Source organism: Pempheris klunzingeri, chromosome 9, assembly GCF_042242105.1.
Source record: "Pempheris klunzingeri isolate RE-2024b chromosome 9, fPemKlu1.hap1, whole genome shotgun sequence".
NCBI lineage: Eukaryota > Metazoa > Chordata > Actinopteri > Acropomatiformes > Pempheridae > Pempheris > Pempheris klunzingeri.
In genome coordinates, this window is record NC_092020.1 from 12,742,961 (window position 1) to 12,766,787 (window position 23,827).

General features: G+C 39.8%; 1 protein-coding gene across 1 annotated transcript in view; it reads right to left on the reverse strand.

Moving 5' to 3' along the window:
• spock1 (SPARC (osteonectin), cwcv and kazal like domains proteoglycan 1) overlaps positions 1 to 23,827 on the reverse strand; it is a 115,612-nt gene that overhangs the window by 62,631 nt on the left and 29,154 nt on the right. Inside the window, exon 3 of the mRNA XM_070836728.1 lies at positions 507 to 552. Within this exon, the coding sequence (XP_070692829.1) occupies positions 507 to 552 (46 nt within the window). The remainder of the gene's footprint in view (positions 1 to 506; positions 553 to 23,827) is intronic.

Genomic DNA, 23,827 nt, shown 5'->3' on the forward strand with positions numbered 1-23,827 from the left:
TGTTCTGTTCTATTGATGGCCATGTGTATGTGACATAATTTTCTTCTTGTTAACTACTACTAGTTGCTCTCTTGACTTAATTGACTATTTGCGCATCGCAGGAAGGTTAAAGTCTTTGGAGACAAAATCTTATAGATGCACCATACTTGCATTTTGTCACAGAACTCATTCTTCTTTAAGTATCTTTTTCTTCTTTAAATATAAAATATATCAAACCTCTCATTGCGTCAGTATTTTATGTTATTGTTAAGACTACTGTCACAGTCTAACTTTAGCCACTTTGTCTGATTTCATGATTTATATGAGGATATGCAGTTGTACATCAGATCACAAGGCTTGTTATGCGGCCAAGCATCAATTGGCAACTTTCGATACTTGACAGGTTTCAAAACTTGATGTTACAGACACATTTTGGCCAATTCTCAAAATATACTGATGTTTGATAGGTCTTATGTACAATATGCGACATATAAACTTAAGGATCACACGCAAACAGCAGGACTCACCTTGGTCTAGAGACTTGGCAGGAGCCCAGCTTTTGAAGTAATCATCCTGAGTGGAAACACAACATAAGAAACTGGGTTATGAAAAAATAACTCCATGCTGAGAATATCATTGAATTATTTTGTAGACCATAGAGAGAGCAGCTCAAATACAAAACCACACTACTGAGAAATCCTGTCCTCATTCTTTTATCCTTTTGTTCTTTCATACTTGTGTTTTGTAAAAATGAATGATTGCAGTAGAAAAAGAAAAGACAGTGAGCGGTGGAAGCTTGTTTGGACGTTTAAAAATAGGACACAAATATACAGAGAAAACCACAGGAGCCTCACCACGAAAGTTACAAGCTTAAGTAAAAATGGGTTTAACTGGGACAAAAACATTTAATGTCAAGGTCAAAATGGACTTCTGCTCTGAAAAACAGTTCAGACAGAAGTATTGTTGTTATTTGGAGGAAATGACAGGAGGAGAAAGGAGGATTTAAAGAGAGAAATAAAAAGAGATGTGTTACATTTCAGCTGTCAGGATGCTCCCAAAAGCATATATGAAGAAGTGCATATCAGTGTTATTGTTCAGATACAGTACAGTCTAATCAACTGAAAATATCAAAATAGAAAATAATAGGCTTGTCTCAGTTCAACTCAGTAGAGTTGAGGTTTGGATTTGTTAAGCCAAATACATGTTGATTCAATGGCTGCATTCAGAATGGATTCCCTGACCAGCTAGAGAAGTCTCCTAATCAGTAGAGAAAATAAACACAGCATCGTGAAGAGTACAAAACAATGTTTAAGACGTGGTCTTTAACATTGTTTTGTAGTGTTACAGGCATAGCACAAAGATCAGTGAAAAGAGTGGTTAATAGCCTACAAAGGCAGGAGTGTGGCAGTGTGTTTTCAAGTATCATGTTATCAATGCAGTTTGACTGTCAATATACAACACAGGGTTGTACAGCAAGATAGAAGTTGTAGCTCCTTCATGCCACACTCACAGTATTTATGAATACAGTTAAAATCAACAATATATGTAGTTATAAATATACATATATACATGCAAATGTACATGCAGGAAATAATTCAGTAGTGCCTTATTTTGACATTGTGTCTGGATGGATGTAAGCAGCAACAAGATGGTGGTGATAATATGGTCTACATCTTCAAATTAAAAGTTCGACATCTGGAAAACATTGTCCATCGGCTGTGACTGTTTGAGCGCCAAGCATCGTTAATGTAAACATAGAGTCTGTCTCCATCTACCTCCCCTCGTCCCGCCGAGGTCTTGCATTCTGCCATCTCAGAGACACTGCAGTGCAGTAGCAGTCGCTGAATAAGAATAGCGGCAGCAAAAGCAGCTGTGCCTTTCTATAGACCAAGCTGGCATGTGAATAGGTTCAAGGTCAGCTGATGATCATCTGATCATTGGGCTGTAAATTAATTTCTATTCCAGACTGAACCTTCACTGTGAGATTTGTTTGTTTACGTCAGCATTTAAAGTTACTATAAATCGTTCATAACACACAATATAGTAGCTACAAGCAAATATAAATGTATTTTTAAGTGTTTGTTAGTGCACAGTATTTGTCATAAATTATAACTTAAATGAAGACATATTCATCATATTCATATATCTGTTTATATAACAGCCTCCACTTATGATGGGGGGTAATAGTTGTTGAAAAATACATGAATAAACATTACTTACTCTCAAGTGTTTTCTTTACAAGCTAAGCGACACACACACACTAGCACACACACACTCGCACACACCCGCGCACACACACACTCGCACACACCCACGCACACACACACACGCACACACACACACACACACACACACACAAAAAACACACACACACACACACACACAGTGGTGGTGTCTGCATCTAAAGTAATGCCCAGAGCGAGCCATATGTGTGTCAGCAGGGAGTGAGCCTGTGTCAGTGACACTATGTGAGCAAGGCCAAGAAAACCTGCTGGGTTTAAGAGCAGGATCTCTACCTCCTCTATTATTGAATAAGAGAGAGAGGTGAAGAAAGAAAGAGGCTAAATAAAGCACACGTAGGAAACAGTTCACAAAAAATGGACAGTTGACCCACTCATCCAGTACTTATTCTAAAAATGACAACTGCTGACACTTGAGCCAACACAAAAATTTGAAATGAGGAGATGAAACCTAATTAGCTTCTCCCTTAGGTCCTTACTTCACTCATGTCCTAACTTCTTTTTTCTCCTATTTTATGTCCATCCCTTCTCCTCTCCAGTGACTGAGACTCATATAATTTAGGCTATTATGAAACCATTAAAATTTTATTCTGTGTTTATAGATGTATATTTTTATATGTATTATTTTGTAAGGTTAACATTACTGACAGCTTTGCATTAACAAATAATACTTCAGAACTGTGATAGAAATTGCGTTGTCTGCTTGACAGTATGAAACCTATATAACCACTATGGCAACATTTTAATATGCTAAATTATACCACATTGTGGCTGATCAGCCATCCGACCTGCTGTGCATATAAATCAGCGATACCTCTCCAGGTTTGCAACAATGCCTTAAAGCAAGTGCCAAACAAACATTACAATACCAGGCACTGAGGTGTGTTTTTAAATAGTATCATCACATTACAAACACAGTGGATTTACTTACCTCTGCTTCCTTTACATGATTGCAGAGGAAAGAAAGAAAGAAAGAAAGAAAGAAAGAAAGAAAGAAAGGTCAGTGATAACAGCACAGTATGCAATTTCTATCAGACCTATTACAACCCTGTGTTACTCATTCTGAATACTGAGCTCAACTCCAGAGATTCATTTAATAGGAATCTGACTCTGAAAGTGGCAGAATACCAAAGGACTCTCTCTCACACACACACACACACACACACACACACACACACCCATGCTCGCAGCCTTATGAGATAGCCTTATTTGATGTGGCATGTAATTTGAAACACATCGGGGGCAAATTGTACAGGCTTAGAGGTGAGGCAAAGCATAAAGGAAAATAGAGATAGGGGACAAAGAAAGAGGGAGAGGCAGGGAATTTGTGCAAAAGTAGTGGCAAAAAGGTAGAGGAAAAAGGGTATATGAACTTTTATCGTGCTAAAAATGGGTTGAGAGGAGAGGAAAGGAGAGGGTTAACATATTCTTTGGAGGTTTTCCTTATCTGGATGAAGGTCTAGGATTGAAGGTTAGGACTTAGCAAAACAGAAATAAATCTGTATTGACTATGAACAGTAAAAATGAACCTTTATTTTTTAAGAAATATATTTAAATGGACAAGAAAGGTGAAAGAACACATTTTGTTTATCATTGATTGATGGCTAGTCTGAAACTTTTTTTCCTCAATGTTTCAGTGCTTTTATATTTATTGTCTGTAGGGTAGCAGATTATAAAGCCTTCTGAGGCAAATGTTTGCTTGCTTTGTCATTTTCAGATGAAATTTACTTTTTCCTTACTTACTTTTTCTGTACTTGTTTACAACATCCACTTCACCTTTAGGTGACCAGCTGACTATGACAGATTGTAACCCATCTGAGGCTAAGGGTGAATAACTCTGTGTGCCTAAATCTGAACCAGAACCTGTGGAACAGACTTGTTACCTTGTTGATTTTTGTACCATCTAGACAATTTGCTGGTTTGTTGGTGTTTTCTGCTGTGTTCATTTTGACCCTGCAGCAACAAACACGTTGTGTATACAAGAGAAAGTGTTTCATCTGTTATCATCAGATAACAGCATTTACTGTGTCCAGCAGAGCACTGCAGCTGAGGTGCTGTTGCCTCAGATGTACTTTCATTGTGTTTTACTAACTGGTATTACTAAAGGTTCACAGCGATTGCTACTAGCCCTCTTATTATTCATTCAAAGTCTCAGGGATGACCTTTCCTTGTCCAGGACCCCCATTAATATTTTAGTGTGCTCATCTCAAAAGCATTAACCGGCTGTTTAGCTCACTGCGACACTGCCCCAATGTCATTCAAACCCTTTAAAGTGATTACAAGGAGATAAAACTGTGCCATTATAATCATATCATCTTTTTGCAGGTGGTGTTGAAATTTTCAGAAGTGAGTTTCTCAGTAAAGGAAGTCTTTCAACTGTATCTATTTAAAGTTGCAAACACTCTGCAGGAGCTTGTTGGCAAGGAAAAATTTGAACCGTTTAATTAAGTCTTTTTTAGGGTTTAATTAAAATCAGTTTAAAATGTACCACAACAGCTGCCAATGAAAATGGGATTCCTTTATTATAAAACTGTATTTGATGCAGTTTATTTAGCAGTGCCTCTATTTTAATTATTTTTAATTGACTGCATGTCCGTGTTCAAACAGCTTCATGTCGCAGTGAGTAGTTCCATTAGACGTTGCTGTTTAGCAGCGGGACGATAAAGTTAAACTAGACTGCAGTGTGGAGGCAGTCTCCCTAGAGGAGGAGAGGTCAGTCAGGAAAGGTAGTAGGAAAAGAGAGAAAATAACTTGGTGAAAAGCACAAATCAGCATTTATGGTACACTTGGTAACATGGTGACTTGGCCGCGTTGTGCTTATTGTGAGCCCAGTTCTTAGTGTCAAAGTCGGACCTTCTGTAAAAAATCTGATTTTTGCTGTGCTAAACAATAAAATGTAAAATTCTGTTTTGCTACCCAATATAAACATGGGTTGTTTCATGTATTCATGCATTTATATTATGTAGGAAAAGGTCAGAAAACACAATATTGATACTGATTGATATCCATCCTATACAACGGATTGAAAGCTGATACTATATCTTGCAAACGTGACTGATCCACATTAAATACGTTTTTTGTCATATCATTAAACAACTGGGTTTTTCTGTTCTCAGTTACTTTCCAGTCATCCAGGCCACTGATTCAGTATTTATTGCTACAGGGATCCCTAACCTCATGCTACCTCATTGAGAAACAATTCCACACAGCTTACAGAGTTTAGAATAAGTAAAAAGAGCTAATGGGTATCAGACTGGCAGTCAGATTGGCAAATCACAGAAACCCTAGACGCTGAGTTAAGGTAAAAGATAGAAAAAAAGTTGGCTTGGTGCGTCCATAGTGCAGAAGATACATTTTATTGTTGCTTTCATTCATTGCTGATGTTCAGAGGAAGAGGCCAAAGTAGTTTACGCAGCAGAATCCAGACAGTCAGAGACCAAAGTGGGTTTATTCTCATCGTGCAGAAGAACAGAAGTTGCAAATTTGCTGGTTGTAAAGGAGTAAAAGCCAACCTGTACCGATGCAGACAATGAAATAATTTTATAATTACATATAAAAGGAGATTAATGACTGGGTTCCTGTAACCACTGGCTGTTAAAGCCCCATGAACAGATAATCTGTGTTTTCTTTTACTTTTTAGGACGGTCTCAAAAAGCCTTTAATTTCTGTGACGACCTCCTCACAGTCATTCTCTCTCCTGAGTCTCCAGCAGGCCAGCTTTTTTCTGTCCAGTTTAAAGTGATGGGCCTGAGATCTCATCTGATAGCACATCCCTCAGGATGTCCGTGACAGGAAAAGGTAGCAAAGGAACAGAATTGATTCAGAAGAGAACCAATGTGGAAATAGCTTCAGCCCGATTAGCTCCTCTCAGCAGAAGTAACCTCCAATGAACACATACGTGTGTGTGTGTGTGTGTGTGTGCACGCACTCATACTCACAAGTTTGTATTTGTGAGTTTGCACAAATACTCACATTAACATTAAAATAGGCAAAGCCATGCCCGGAGTGCTGACTGAAGATGTCATAATCAGGGGATGAGGATGCAAATCTGGTCTCTCGGTGGAAACTAAACAGCATTAAAAATTTACTGTGTACTTTATGCATTTTATTCATGGGTCTGGAACCTTGCCGATTTCCTTCCCTCCCTCATCTTTTTCCCCATAGTCTCTAATTCATTCCTCTCTCCTCCTCCTCCTCCTCTCGTTCCTTCCTCTCCACCAAGTCTCTGCTCTCATCCTTAGGCTACATCCTTCTTATAGACAAGCTCTGGTCTGGGATCTGATCAGCATCCTGTGTAGCTGATATATGAGCTTCATGAGCAGATAGCAGAACAGAGCAGAAAGTGGATTTTGGAGACATGCCCCATCAGATTACTTTACCTCTGCAGAGGTGAGGAATGCTGAGCAGTGACTGGTGGGTACAGTTTTGCTTCGACAACAATACTGATGTAGAAACATGCTCTCGTTAAGAAAAGCAACACATAACACAAGCGGATAGTGAAAAACTACATTTGATGAGCCTGTTTTCACTAGAAACTTTGTCCTCATTAGTAGGAAAAGAAATATCTGATTTGTGAAATATGCAACTGTGCACTGCGTGAAGTCAACGAAGCTGGTCATGGTCATAAAATTAAAAGGAAAAAAACATCTCCAAAGTTTTACAACAATCTCAGCTAAAATAATTTGACCTAACCCAAAAAAAAAAACAATGTCAGAACTTAGTACTGTCACGTTTCATATATAACAAGTTAAATTGTGCCTCTCAAACGATGTCACATGAACCTCAGGAAGAATATGTTGACTTGACTTGTGCTTAGGGGTATTAGCAATTTCTATAGCAATTTTATAGACAAATCACCTGGATCAGTAGTTTGCTAAGTGACTTTGAGGGAATTACATGCTATTAAGGTTATGAGCTGTACTCAAAACCACAGTAATATGAGGTCATGTGGGTTAGCCTTACTGGCTGAATAATATGAGTGTAAACTAATGTGTCAGCGCCGCCTTTACTAGGGTAGCGAGAGTGGTAGCAGAGTCAAACTGGACACATTAACACCAGGAGTGACAGCAGAGATGTTTGGTTTATCACAGTCAGCAGACATCCCCTCCAAATAGTGGCATATAATAATGTGTGAACATGGAAGTTAGAAGTCTGAAAACTCTAGTGTGAATCACATTTAATGGAGATGAACAACAAGATCTAACCATCTATTCAAACGGGACTAGTTGAGTTGAGGTTTTTGTGTTTCTAATTGTTATTTCAATAGCGTTTTGTGATTATATTCTCAATCTCAACATGTAATTTTTCCTTGCATAACTGTGAAAAAAGGAAGCAGAATCTTTTACATACACAACGTTACTGCATTGCTGTACAAGTGAGATGCCTCCAACTCAACCATATCTATAGCTGAGCTGTGAAGAAGACAGAAGAATGGGCTGAGAAGGAGAATGGAGATATACAGTAAAGCAAAGGGAAGCATTGAGGTTTTTACGTGGAAGAGAGAAGAGCAAAGAAGAGGAGAATGAAGAAATGTCCTCCAGCAACAAAAGTAAGATTGACGACTAAGGAAGAGGGAAGATGACAAGGAAGCGTAGACAGAGAGGGGGAGGAGAAAAGGTGAGGCGGGCAGGCAAGGTAACAGAGTAGAGAGAGATAGAGAGACAGTACAGAGATGGGAGTTTGCTTTCCTGTAGGATAGCTCCACTGGAGTCTATTCAGTATTCTTGTCTACAACCTCGAGATTGACAGGCAGCATCTCATTCATATGAACAGACAGGTAACACTGAATATTACATGTGGTGCTGAGAAGATGAAGCAACACAGACATATTGTACACTAACACACACACACACACACACACACACACACACACACACACACACAGGATAGCTATACAATCTCAAATTAATAGTTCATTGGAGTGTACTCAGCTTTTCTCTCTCTCTCTAACAAACACAAACAAACACACACACAATTAGGCTAAAAACAAACTGTCATAGTCTATAGTCTATACTCTACCATATTACAACAGTGAATTCCTCCGAGGCCGTGAAGTTACGTAAGGATGTGGCGAACCAATGACAACATTTGTATTCACAGCCAATCCTGCTTCTCTAAACTGAGACAAACGACTTCTTTTCTTTCTGCTTACTTCCCCCCTTCTCCCCTTGGCTTCTATTTTTATAGCCTCCCTCATTAATCAACTCTCTTCCTCTCTCCTCCACTCCTTTTTTTCACACTGCTGAAAACATCCCTCAACTGAACAATGTGACTCAAAGCCAGACATCAAAAATATGCTTCCTCTTGATTCTGTCCTTTCTTTTCACGTTAATGAGGGAAGAACCTTTACTGATTGGTCTGTTTTCCGCATATCTTTCCATCCTCACACTTTTCAGATTTCCTTTTTCTTTCCAGTTCCTTCTCCAAACTGGCTTCCTTTCCTTTTTCTGCTAATGCCTCTCAGTCTCAGGATATTGAACACAACAATCAAGAGAGAGGGTGGTACAGGAGTGGTGGAAAGAAGAGAGGGATAGAGTTGGTTTAACAAAAAAGTATAGAGAGTACACAGGGGTGAGTAGGAAGAAACAAAGAACAAGGGGGAGAGACAAAGGACAAGGCTGATGACGGAGCTCTGAGAAACAGCAATCTCTGCACATTCCCAGTGAGAGAAAAGAGGGTTTCAAGCAGGTAATACAGAGGAGACAAAGTGATATGCAGAGATAGAGAATAAATGACAGAAACAATTGGTGTAGGAAGAAAGAGAGTTTGTGTACATGAACGGCACTTTGGACTTCATCAAAATGACTGGTTGTCAGGGCATCCTCAGTTACATTCCCACCCAAATGCCATGTAATTTCTAGGAAAACTTTTGAAAGTACGCAAGAATAAAATGAATGCAGAGGGTTTCCATTAGCTAGTCTGAAAAGGCACTCTGAAGGAAAAAGGGATTATTGAATAGTAAGCTACGGTACCTGACTTATTGATTTCTTTATGGAATAATTCAAGAGCAAAATCCTCCAAGTGAGTTTTTTTTTTAAATCAAAATCCATCCATCATCCATTATCTATACCGCTTATCCTTCAGGGTCGCAGGGGGGGCTGGAGCCAGCATCCCAGCTGACATTGGGGGAGAGGCAGGGTACACCCTGGACTGGACGCATCATTTCATCCCTAGCTAAAATATTATTATAATTACTATCACGTTTAACAGTGCCAGGTACTATGTGTGTCAGTACCTTTTTATTGGTGTGCCCCCATCAGTAAGTTTGTAAATGGATAAACAGCTGACTGACAGACGGCCTGGATCAGTGACCGAGTCAAGGATACAAGGATGTTACAAGGATAAAGGGAAAAAAGCAGAAGAAAATCTCGCATTCGAGTTGAAATCAAAAATGAGATCAAGGCAGAAGGATACTGACAAGGGAGATATAAAAAGTCTGAAACGTTTTGCTTGAGATTCAGACACTTTCTCCACATGCCTGGCAAGGTCTCATATTTGTAACCGTTCCCAAGTCACTTTTAGCTGTCCGATCAGCAATTCTTTGTCACCACAGACAATAAGCCTTAGAGCAGCTCACAGCTATGTCCAGGTCAGATGATGCAATTTTCTGCAGACTTCGGGGGTTCGTGAGTTATTTCAAAGCTTCACTTCAAACTGTTTTTTGTAGCTAAGTAATCTCCCACTTTGTATTGGGGTAAATACTGTAGAGATTTTAATGTCAGTTATTTGTGCTGTTATGGTTATTGAAAATGACACTCACTTTTTACTTTTCTTTTTAACACTGATTTCAACCTGCCCTACCGCAGCTTGAATGGGCATGACGCGCCTGGTGGACACACAGTGGGGTAAATAATAGATAAGACAGCATGTCACTAGATTAGCTTGACATACAGTGGGTACGGAAAGTATTCAGACCCCTTCACTTTTTCCACATTTTGTTACGTTACAGCCTTATTCCAAAATGGATTAAATTCTTTTTTTCCTCATCAATCTACACACAATACCCCATAATGAGAAAGTGAAAAAAGTTTTTTAGAAATTTTTGCAAGCAAGTTTTCTTGGGTATGATGCTACAAGCTTGGCACACCTGCATTTGGGGTGTTTTTCCCCATTCTTCTCTGCAGATCCTCTCAAGCTCTGTCAGGTTAGATGGGGAGCGTTGCTGCACAGCTATTTTCAGGTCTTTCCAGAGATGTTCAATGGGGTTCAAGTCTGGGCTCTGGCTGGGCCACTCAAGGACATTCACAGACTTGTCCTTCGTTATCTTGGCTGTGTGCTTCGGGTCATTGTCCTGTTGGAAGGTGAACCGTTGCCCCAGTCTGAGATCCTGAGCGCTCTAGAGCAGGTTTTCATCCAGGATGTCTCTGTACTTTGCTGCATTCATCTTTCCCTCTATCCTGACTAGTCTCCCAGTTCCTGCCGCTGAAAAACATCCCCACAGCATGATGCCGCCACCACCATGCTTCACCGTAGGGATGGTATTTGCCAGGTGATGAGCGGTGCCTGGTATCCTCCAGACGTGACGCTTGGCATTCAGGCCAAATAGTTCTATCTTGGTTTCATCAGACCAGAGAATCTTGTTTCTCATGGTCTGAGAGTCGTTTAGGTGCCTTTTGGCAAACTCCAAGCGGGCTGTCATGTGCCTTTTACTGAGGAGAAGCTTCCGTCTGGCCACTCTACCATAAAGGCCTGATTAGTGGAGTGCTGCAGAGATGGTTGTCCTTCTGGAAGGTTCTCCCATTTCCTCAGAGTAACGCTGGAGCTCTGTCAGAGTGACCATCGGGTTCTTGGTCACCTCCCTGACCAAGGCCCTTCTCCCCCGATTGCTCAGTTTGGACGGGCGGCCAGCTCTAGGAAGAGTCCTGGTGGTTCTGAACTTCTTCCATTTACGAATGATGGAGGCCACTGTGCTGTTCGGGACCTTCAATGCTGCAGAAATTTTTCTGTACCCTTCCCCAGATCTGTGCCTCGATACAATCCACACAGTCTCGGAGGTCTACAGACAATTCCTTTGACTTCATGGCTTGGTTTCTGCTCTGACATGCACTGTCAGCTGTGGGACCTTATATAGACAGGTGTGTGCCTTTCCAAATCAAGTCCAATCAATTGAATTTACCACAGGTGGACTCCAGTCAAGTTGTAGAAACATCTCAAGGACGATCAGTGGAAACAGGATGCACCTGAGCTCAGTTTTGAGTGTCATAGCAAACGGTGTGAATACTTATGTACATGTGATATTTTTATTTTTAATACATTTGCAAAAATTTCTAAAAAACTTTTTTTCACTTTGTCATTATGGGGTATTGTGTGTAGATTGATGAGGGAAAAAAAGAATTTAATCCATTTTGGAATAAGGCTGTAACATAACAAAATGTGGAAAAAGTGAAGGGGTCTGAATACTTTCCATACCCACTGTAGATACAGGTCTGCCTGCTGCCTCTAGCTGGCTTTAAACAGGCTTTAAAGACACACAATAGGAAGAGCTGCTGCTTGTCTTTTTGTCTACTTCACTACAGGTCTGTCAAACCAGTGTACTGCGAGTATGGGTCCTTGATTTTCTTATCTGCGTGGTGAGCTCCACCAGTGAGTGTGCAGCCATAAGCTAAATGATGACGAATAGACTCTGCTACTGCTGACTGTTAACAGTCTCTGCTCTCACACAGTGCTTTCCTGTGGCTGCCATGCTTCCATAACCTCTCCTAGGTGTGAAAAACAAAGCCATAGCTGTCTCGTTCCGCTTCTGCTGGTAAAATAACTGCTTGCTCTGAACATTTCATTTTCCTTTTCCTTCTCTCTTCTTTTTCTGACAGATGTTGCAACATTGTCACAGTTGAGCAGGAGGAAGATATTTAGAGTCAAAATTATAAACTCTTCATAGCCCACCTGCTTCTGTTTGTGTTGTCTAAACCACTGTATATCTAAATACCCAAAGCTGAGTAATCAATGTGAAAGTGGTACAAAATCTGATATTTGGAAAGAAAAAGCGGAAATTACAAAGGGAAATAAAATGCAGCTGAGATTTGTTCCTTTTCTTTCTGCTTTTTAACTGTTAGCTAGATCTTCAATTTGTTGCATTAGAGGATACGTAGGCTGAAAAAAAAAAAAAATACATTGGTTGTAATTGAATCCATATATTTGCATTGATGAGCTGCAAGACGCTTCCAGTATGATGAAGATAAATGAAAACACAGATGAGGAGAGCACAAAAAATGAGGGCAAAGGATGCTATTCGCAATAGACGTAATCTATTCATATGGCAACTATGTTTCTCTCTCTCAATGTCCCTCTGCAAGAGAGTTAGTGCCCTAAACAGATCTATTGATTCTCACAGTGAAAATGTATGAAAAGTGGAAGAAATTATGCAAAACGAGTGTGATAGGGACCATGATAGATGTTTTATAGCTGTGTGTTTGTGCAGTTCCTGTTCTAGTCCAAGTTCACACAGAGAATTCAAATATACTGATTTAAATTCAGTCGGCTAACTTTCTGTACAAAACTATCCTATCTTTTTTTTTAAATACAATCCTATCTGACAGAATCCCTCAGCTCCTGTCTGTATCCCATGGTGATAGTGCAGCTGTGGCAACGGGCCAAGTGTTAAGCCAATCATACACAGGCTCTCTTATCTGTCTGCTCCACTGGGGAAACAAGGGAAGAGCTCAGGAGGACGGAGAGATAAATGTCCTTTCTTTACTCCAAGTGCATTACTCTGCTCTGTTTAATGCTTTTCTCCTCCTCCTGTCTTTCCTCCACCTCAGTTCCCCTCGGTAAGTTTGCAGTTTCCTCCTCCCTCAGCATGTTAGAGCTGTCCTGAACCAGTCAGAGCTGTGCTCAGGTTCTGCTCACTTCCCCTTTTCCCCAACTCTTCCTCAGTTGCCTTCATTCTGCTCTGACACTTTGTCTTTCTCCTTGTTGTCTGTGTTATTGCCAGTAAATGCCAGTAGAAAGTTCAAAGGACCCGTGGGAAGAAGATCTCACGTCTTGCTGCATCTGTGCGTCTGTTAATGTGTGTGTGTGTGTGTCTTTGTGCTGATACCTACCTGTCTCTAAGGCTTTGTCAAACTAAATGCAAGTCATATGAATGTAGACAAAACATCCACACCAGGCCCCAGACAAGCTCTCGCACTAAACTTTTCACAAAGTGTTTTTTTTTTTTGGTGAAATAAACACTTGTTGGGTTTTCACTTTGTTGTGGAAAAATAACATTTTCACAATGCATGTTTTTTTACTGAAGGTCACCCATGGATTTACAGTACTATATGTACACCAAAAGATGAACTCAGCTATACCCCAAACAAGTAAATATATCCTCTACTTCAGTGTTTCTCAATCCTGGTCCTGGGGACGCTCTGCCCTGCATGTTTTAGGTATTTTTTTCTGCAACACACCCGACTGAAATTATGAGCTCGCCATCACGCTCTGCAGAAGCCTGATAATGACACATTAATTTGATTGAGGTGTGTTGGAGCAGGTGAACATCTAAAACATGCAGGACAGTGAGCCCCCAGGACCAAGACTGGGACACACTGTTCTACTTTACTGGTCTATATACCAAGGCGGTGATATATGTCAGTTCATCGTGTGCTTCATTAACAGAAAGTCTGATATCATTGCAGAGCAACACACACACAACGAAAAAAAGTTATGTTCATATTGAATCTTAGTATCCTGGTGAGGTCAGATCTTACCTAACCAATGCAGTGACACCACAACAAAACCACATACGGTGGAACTTTAACTGTGCTTGTTGAATATTTTCAGAACATGTTATTACACTCTTTCTCAATAATATTATGACATTAGAGAATCTGGAATGATCACAAATTTTGCATTTTTGTAACTATAACAATTAATAAGAAGAGTTGCAGATTAATTTTTGATTAATCAACTAATTGCTTTAGCTTTAGCAGGTTCATTCACACCCTTTCTCTCAGTTTCTTGGTAGTAAAATTGACCATGTCCATGTCCAAAAAACATAGCATTAAATCCAGTACTTTACAAAACATAAAGCTTTATTTGCATCACATCGAATTTTGGTGTGAACTGAAATTTTTTAAGATCAAATGTTTTATATTTATGGGTACGTCTTCAAGGTGTGTATGCTTGAGACAAATTACCAGGTTTGTTCCAGGTTTAAAGGCATATTAGCCATCCATCCGTTATCTGAAACGCTTATCCTTGTATATGATATATTAACCCCTTACTGGAAATCCGCAATTAGTATACTAATTTATGTCTATAAGGTTAATCAGCATATAAGACATGCCATCCAATGGTAACAGCACATGGATCCATTAACATTCTGTCAATACAAACGTTGCAAATTACTTTATCTAAAACTTCACAACATTCCTTAAATGTATCAGCATTAAAACAGCATATATTGTATATTTTTCAGTTAATTTGCCCTTGCAGTTTTATTGCATGGAAACTTGGGCCTCCTATTCAATAATTTCTAAAATTAAATCCCGCCGTTTTCTGCCCATTCCTGATTCCTGTTTCCCTGCTGCTGTCAATTGCTAATGAGATAGATAATAATTGAATATATAGAAAGATAAAAGAAATGGTAAGCAAAACCAATCAAAGGGTTTTTGTGTGTTTTGAAAAGGATTATCTATAAGTATGCTTAAGTATACTGTAAAGTCCATAATTTCCATATTTATCACCTAAGGGTGCATCTTCTACAAGGAAACAACAATGCATAGGGCAAAAGATCTGACCCACAGTTAGACAGCTTGGCTGTAATATCAGATCTCACACTCACACACACAGATGGACAAATAATGTGAGTATTTTTAGACAAACAGCACTGCTGCTACTTGAGGGTAGGAAAGAGGATTTTAAGCAGGACAGCACTCTGGACAAATATTGTTCTTCACTGTTAAACTCACTGTCTACACAACAGGGAAACAGCAGCTTGCATTATGTCTGATCAAAGTTCCTTGTAAAGTGTACCAAGACTACTCACTGGCACAACCACCACACACACACACACACACACACACACACACACACAGCTCTGCCACCCACAGCAGCCAGGAGCTAATTTCACACAGTCTCATGGGAGTTTAAAAGGCTTACTCAGGAGCAGAGTCAGTGAGGGAAACAAAGGAAAGGTGGGAAAGGTGCTGATGAAGGAAAATAAAGAGAAAAATGAAATGAAAAGGTGAATGCAGGATAAAAACCACAGAGGAGGAGGAAAGGAGAGGAGCATAAAGGAGAAAGATGAAATGAACATGGTGGATGAGAGCTGCAATTTCAGGTTATCTGTAGCTGAGCGACATCTTTATCTACATGACCACACTCCGCCACAACCAAAGCCTACACAGACAATGCACTAGATCCTTTTCATACTTCAAGATGAATAGGACAGATATTGTTCTGTCATCACTTTTCAAGGCCCAGTGTGCTTCCTTACATTACAGCTTAGTTTGAGAAAGAGGAGTTTAGTTTGAGTGTTTTGTTATTTCATAATGCTGCGACTTATTTAAAAAATAATAGATGTGTTTCACACATCATCAACAACTCAAGTGTTTATCTGAAATGAAAGCAAATAACTAATTCTCAACTAATTAAATACAGCTATCATTGGGAGCAGTCCAGACACAATATCAAAATAACGAAGATGAGCGCACACATTATCATTGTCAAATAAATGACAGAAAATTAAGTAATAATCACTTACTTGTTAATAAAATATTAAAAACCTAATATGAAGAAAAGTCAAGAATAATTCATCTTAATTACTGACTTCCTGGAACATGTTGCAATGTAAACTCTTTACATAAGATTGTTTTATGTGACAATAGACTTTTCCAGATCAAGACAAATTAAATGTTGCCAATAGTAATGATAAAAAACTAAAACTAGAGAGGTTACATAGTGGTCCAGTAGGTTTTCAGTGAGTGAGAACCAACCAAAAGAGAAACAAAGCTCTTTAGCCACATGAACCCAGATGGTGGTTGACCTTTTCTAGTCTGAGCAGTTTATTCTGTCAGATCTGTTTCCAGGGGTTAGTCTCCTCTGGATTTCAAAATTGGAGCAGGATTCCCCATGTTACACCCATCATTTCACATCAATAGAACAGATGTAAGACACCTGCACTGTAAGCACACATTCAGTAGCATCCTCACATTCATTAACAAGGCAGTGAATAGGGCTGGGAATAAACCTCAGTGATTTTTTGGGTATAGACCAAAATGTCTCCATAGCACCATGTATTGAAAGCTGCCAAGTGCCAAAAGCTTCCACTGAATATTTGGTCTTTGGCTTGTTTATTTGTTCCTCGATGATTTACTTATTTTAAGCCATTTTATTTAAGTTCTTGCATGGAATTCAATCTCAGTATCCAACTGGCAACACTATCGCAAGATTTCAAACAATACTGAAGGTGAGAGAGGGTGAGAGTGCCTCCTGACCAATCTTTCTTTCCGTCTCATCACCTACTGTCGCCAAATCACTTCCAACAGTGGACCAGAGCAAGACACAACCAAACATATTACCTAGACGCTCTTCAGACACAGAAAGGAGAGAGAGAGAAAGAACCCCACTCACAAAATTGCTGTGTTTTCCACATTGCCTCTATCAGTCTAACCTGCTATTATCTCAACTCAGTTTCTCTTTCGCTCTCTCTCTCTCTCTCTCTCTCGCCTTTCGACAAACAAACAACACCGGGTCCCTAACAAGCCCACATGGGGATTGGCCCTCCCAACCGGGTGATCTCTATACTGATTGGCTGACGAATGTGCTTTCACTCTGCAGGGCTCATACAATGATCTAGTACAATTATTATTTCCTCCTCTACATCGCGACCACCTCTGGATAACTGTGCTGAGTGGAGAGGTCTTATTACTTCAATCTGAGTCATGTCTGAAATGACACAGAGAAAGGTCTTTCTTCTTTATTCTGAGTTAACAAAACCAAAATCAAATTTAATGAGGCCTCCTGGGAGAAGCGCCCTCCCACTGCTTTCATTGGTCGATAGAAGCCTTATTACCCTTTAGAGGTGAGATGAGGACTTGCAACAGTTCCTGATCATATACTAACCCAATTATTTTGTACCCATACCCATGTGATGATGTATAGAGCAGTCAGAACGCATTAAGAAAATCATATACTTTTCCCATTTTCGCCACTCCTTTTTGCTCCAAGACAATATTTATAAGTTACAGGTGTCAGTATAGGTAAAAATCCGTATAATTTTAAACTATTTTCTTAACATTAGATGGACTTCCAAATCTACACTGCTGTTGTTTGAATTTTTTTACTTTGCTCATGCTTTTGTTAATTTGTACAACTATGCTCCATCTCCTGAAATGTAGTGACTATGAATAAAAAAGGACTAAAGGTCCCACAGTGTTCATCAGTGTTAACCAGGCATGCAGTCCCCGTAATAATCGTACTACACCAAGCAAATTTGGTTTCCCTCAACAGTGTTAAACTGACCTCGAAATGCACTGGATCTGAATGTCTCCTGCTTCATGTTGATGTAAATGTTAACCAGCAGCAGTGGACGCAACAGCTGTGCACATGTATCATAAGCAGTCAACGAAGTTGACTGTACACACTTTGAGAGATTATTGACAGACGAGCAAAAGACAACTTATTTTAATGAAGTCCTTCCTAATGCAAACGTTAACTCAACTGTGGACTGTTTTTACAAAACCTATCTTGGCTAATACAGAATACATGACAGTGCATGTTATTGTGCAAAGTGAAGCCTCACTGACCGGTGGTGATGATTGGTTCCCTGGCAGGAGGCAACCCCACATGGTTGGTTCCTTCCAGATGATGTCAGGCAATCCATATATCAGCCCTAATTAATTGTGATGTGGTTTATTTGTTAGCTTGTCATAGTAAATGAGTTACTTAAGTTGGAGCTGTGACTCAGCACTGAGCAAACTCACAGTCGTGGTTCGTTTCAAGCCCAGAACATTTGGAATGTAGAACATTCTCTCCTAATGCTGTGTGACTGCACTGTTGGATTCTAGAATGTTGTCTGACTGTGATGTCATAGCCACATTCCAAGCACAGCAGCTGCCTTTACACTTTCTCCAGCTGGTAATTGAACAGCCAAACCATGTGCTCCGATCTGACAGTCCACATGTCAAATCATTCGCAATGTTAATTATTCTGAATTTCACATGAGCTCTCAAACAGTGAAGGTGAACTTACTGGGGTAAGTAAAAGCTCTTATGGCTCTCTCTGCTCTCAGTTCTGAACCACAGGTACTCGTCACTTTCAGCCGCACTCCAGAGGATGTGCTTACACGCACCATCAGCTTGAGCCTCTCTGGCTGCTCACTGGAAAACTTTGTCTTCCTTCACCCGGTAGCAGCAGTTCAGTGGCTTATTCACTGTTCTTTATCCACTTAGATCAATCAACTGAGCCTTCATGCTTCAATTAAAATATTTTTCTTTCTTTCTTTCTGTGCAATTACTGAGAAAACACAGGCTTAAAGCGGTGTACTCACTATAAACAACAGCACCTCCACTGAGGAGCACTCAGTGGATTTTTAGTCAGTCATCTGTGCTTGAAGCTTTTATACAAAATCTCTCCGGATTGAGATGAACTCTGTAAAGAACTCCCACGCCCCTCACACACTCTTTCTGTCATAGTGTTGGTACAGTAATTCAGTAAGGGTGACAGAGGGACTCAACAACATTTCCAGAAACCCTGCTGGAAATGCAGGTTTGTTGTGGTTCCCTGGCTCTCTGAGTCAGGAGAGAAAGGTTTATAGAGTTGCTGAGAATAACCAACAAGATCTGCACCATTCGCTAGGACAGACAGCATGTATACAAGGACTGAAATGTGCGGTGTAGGCCTGTCAGGTGGGCTATCTGCAGAGTCTTTATCAAATAAGATCAACAAAAAATGCTTGATGACATATAGTTTGTTTTTTCTATCAATTTCATTTAGAACGCATTGTGCTATTCACAGATAAAGAAAAGGAAAATGACTATGGACACATTTCCGCTGCTAGTTGTCACTGCTGTCATTTTATCCATTCACCAGTGATTTTGCTTTTCTTTTCCATTCTGGAAAGCCAGCTGACGATGAAAAACCCTAACACATCTATTGATCATGTCATCTTTTCTTCCCTACATCCTTTGCTTCTTTCCATTTCTCCCTAATAGCTGTTAAATGAGATTTGAGCATTCTGCATTCAGAAACGGCATTCACCCGATGGGTTTTTTTCCCCCTTCTTTGTTTTTCTCTCCCATGCTTTTCTTTTCCTCCACAAGTTATTGTTGTGACTATAGGTCTTAACCTGTGCCTGCATGTTTGTGTGGATGTGAGTGTGTTTAAACTCTTTTCTTGCAGGAGTGCACTCAACGCTATTCACACCCAATCCACAAAGCAATGTATGAAACAAGAGGAGCATTTTCTGTAGAAGAGTTGTTTAGCTGATTATTGCTTTCTCTAGTTTATTGTCTCCTGGCTCTCACAGCTTTTGTCCAAATGCCCTGTCTGTCTCCATTCCTGAACCCGTGCCTCTGCATTGAACAATACAATAAGCACAATGGTAAATGTACAGCGCAGAAATAAAGCATGCATGGACCCAAATTAAATCTTAAAAGACGTATTGACATTCTTCCTCTTACAAATGAAATGCTTAAGTACACTCCGAGGTTTTGCTGCTACAGTCTTTCTTGTGTGGTCTAGTATGCCGGGTAGCTTACAGTGTGTAATGTTTTTAGCTATCTTTAGGTAAATAATGCTGCATGACTGAAATTACTAACCTTTCACTACTTGTGCTAGTATTATGCCGTATTTCACTTTCATATTACCCCGTAATTATCTCATGTGGCTACAGCTGTAGCAGTAAATGATACTGTTGTGTCGCTTGTGTGCACAGTTTGCATGCATTACAAAAGAAGACCAAATACAATAACTTTGTCACTGTACAAAATACTATTATACACTGAGAGAGAGATGCACCTGCTGGGTTTTTTGTTGAAGATGAATTAATGTAATAAACTTTCTGAGCATAAAATAATCAATAATCCCCTCGGCCCACTGCCACCTGTTCTCATTCCCAGGTCATCAAATACTGCCGCTTTGTCACGGCCCTCTGCATCTGATACTTATGGAACCATTCCACAGCAATATTAGACAGCCTTTGTCGTCATGTTACCACTAGTAAACAGATGTGTTTAAATCTTGTTTTTGATTTGACATCTCACCCATCCCACAGAGACACTGTATCCTCTCTATGTGCAGCAGGTCTGAATCAGTAAAAGCTTCTCCTCTCTCCCCCTGACTGCCTTTCCACACAGAATGAGTGTGACATGGCCACAGTCAATAAACAGAGTAATCACAAAAACAATCATCATCACCATCATCACAACAGTTATGATCATCATAATCGGCATCATAATCATAAAAGCTGACAGGGACCCTAATCAAAATGCTTATAGTAGAGTGGAAAAGTAATTGAAATAGATGTGAAGGTATTTATCTCCATTTTAAAGCTGGAAGTTTTTTTTTTCTCTCTACTTCAAGACTTACAAATGTGAGTGAAACGAGGGAGCCTGTTTTACATTTTGTGTGCCTGTGAGACTGCATGTTTGCTGCTATGCGTTTTTAACTGTGCATCTGAGTGTGTGAACATGCGTGGCAGAGAATATGTATGTCAAGGCAGCAGGGAGAGGACCGTAGTCAATATTGAGAGAGGATGTCGGAAATTGTTATGACTGAAAAGTTTCAGAGAAGATAGAACACGGGAGGAATGCAAAAAACCCCAAAGCTATTCAGTCTGCTACCATAGAGGACAGAGAAAACCAGCAAATATTCCAGTGTGAGAAGATGAAAGTAGATTTTTTTGCCAATTTTGCTGAATTACTTGAGCAGTTAATGGATAATCAAAATTTTTGCTGCTTAATTTTCTGCCAATTAACTAATGCAACTGCTCTTTTCCCATGTGAATCTTATCTTCTTCAAGAGCTTCCCATCACCGCTGCAACATGACAGTGAGTCCTGGCCAAACTGCCAAGTGCCTTGGTGTGATGTTATACAGCATGTCCAAGCGCTTATCATATCTAGTCTATCCCCTCTAGCAGGGCTGCCAAAACACTTCACTTCAACCACAGTAATTAGTGGAAGTTGCAGCCTGCCTCCTCTTTAGTCTAAACAAATTCGTCAAACCAGGGTGTGAACATGAAGCACACCCTGGTAGCAAGTATCCATCCTATCAAGCTGGAGAAATTCAGGATCAGATCTTGCAGAACAGTTGCAGAACAGCCACAAGACTTGACAAGAAGACGTCAAGGAGCACACAGTGGCAGCTCATTTGCTTTACAAATTGAAGATACTGACTTATGCAACAATGTCTCAAAAACCCATTTGAAAAAGTTTGCCAAAACCCAAGTGTGTATAGTGAAAAAGATTTGTTTAGGAATGAAAGGGAGCTCATAATTTCTCTGGAGTGAACTTGTTAAAAGTGTGTATAAGTCAATGAGCTCTGTTTTCTCTCTGGATGACAACACATTTAGCTCCATATGGCTGAACATTGATGACAACATGCCCTCATGGGTGGCTTTTCCTGTTAAAAAGCCTGTTTCAAATACAGATTTGAGCCCGCTGCACCCTAACAAATACCCAGCAAACCATCATATCCATAAAGCAACAAAGAGCAACTGTGACTACTCACCTTAATACCTCAATTGTATCAGGTTTTAAGTAGAGTACTTTAACGACAATCCACGACTAGCAACACAGGCGATTAAAACAAATACCATTAATTCCATCTTCTATTGTACGAGCACTTCAGCTCATCATAATAGACAGTATAATCTTCATGCCTCAAGAGCAAATGAAAGAGGGCAGAGATGTACAGTATGATAAATGGGGAACTGAAAATAATAAATTACATGATATATGATTAGAAAAATACAATAGGAATATTGATTTTAAGCACTGGTGTAATTGCCATTCTGGTGTTTAAAGAAATATTCCCTTCCTATATTGGAGTGCAGCAAAAGGTGTTGTAAATTTCACTTAATTGTACTCAGTTCCTCTAATAACAAGCCTGGAATAATAATAAGTTTTTGAGCATCAAGTCTATTTTCAATTCTGTGCCTGAACGCATCCTCTTTAGACACTGATGGAGGACTGACGCTGCTGATGCTCTGCTAACGTGCTGCTTTGAGTACTGTGTAGACAATCTGTCGGAGTAGTGTCACAGTCACAGGTTATTTGTCATTTTGATTGGTTGTCAATCATCAAGTAGGCCGATTTGAGTATCTCAGAGGGCAGAGGCCAATTAAGAGCAGAAGAGGAAAAGAGGAGGGTGGTAAGATGCTGGTAGTGTAAAGACAAAACAAAAGCAAATGGAAAAAAATGCAAATGACATTTCACAAATCACATTTAGAAAAAAACTTCACTACAGCTAAATACAGCATAAGCAAATTAAGATAAAAAAATTGATAACACAAGCAGCACTGAAAAGCCCACTAATTCTCTCTCTAACTACCTACATTTTTTACATTTCTTTTTGCACCCAAGACAGCTGTTAAGCTGCATTAACTGAATGTTTTTTCTCTTCTCAGATCTACTTGGATGGATGTGTTTCACTGCTGTAGTCTTTCAAAGAACACATGACAAGTAAACAAATCAAAGTGAGGCTCATGACAAGTGTCACATGAGGTCAGATATCGAGGCAGCGTTACAAAATTGTGCCAGCAAAGAAACCATTCAGAAACAATGCCTGTAGGGGCTGAATGGGGAATTTGCTATGTAACACTGTAATTTCAAGGTACTTCTATTCACAGTAGGGATATTTTTCCCCCATTTTCCATTCATCCATTTTTATATATTTTTTTTAAATTTAAGATTGAAGTGGCCCATTTCATTTGAAAATGAAGGACAGCAAAGGACAACGTTATTACACACACATACACTCATTCAAACACACTAACATCCTCACACACACACACACACACACACACACACCAGTACTCCGGTGCAAGACCTCGATTAAATCATTTTTTCATCAGGACCTTAGGCTCCCCAGTGACACACCAATGTGTGTCCAATGTGGGATCTGCACAGCAATCAGACAAGCATACAGATGACAGAGAGGTCCTGACTGGGAAGTAGTCAGTGCACCCGTCTAACAAATACTCTGTAGAATAAAAAAGTGCAGCGAGAGAAGCAGATCTGCGGTACAGTCAAAGAGGAAAGGCTCCGGACTGGCCCTACAGAGTAGCATTCTTCGACTTCTACTGTACAAAAACCCAGTTGTAATGCTGTTTTCATTGGACCAAGTTTTTTCCTTTGTGCTTGTGCCTATTTGGTAAAACCAAGGCTTCAAATGAACCATGCACTGAGGTGGATGTAGGTTGTGTTTATGCAAATCAGGCGGCAAAGCGTAATTTCTGTTCTCCCTTTGGCATGAAATTTCAGCTGTGTTTCAGCTCGCTTACACCACCCCTTATCATAAACGCAAGCACAAAGAGCAATTTTTGCAGCTTAATTGGTGTGGCCGCACAGACCTCTACAAAGTAAAGCTCTTTAATGAATGTGATATGAGCTTTGTCATTTTCACTTACATTTCTTGAGTGAATCCAGGTGTATGTAAATATACAAAGATATTAAAATTCTCCAGT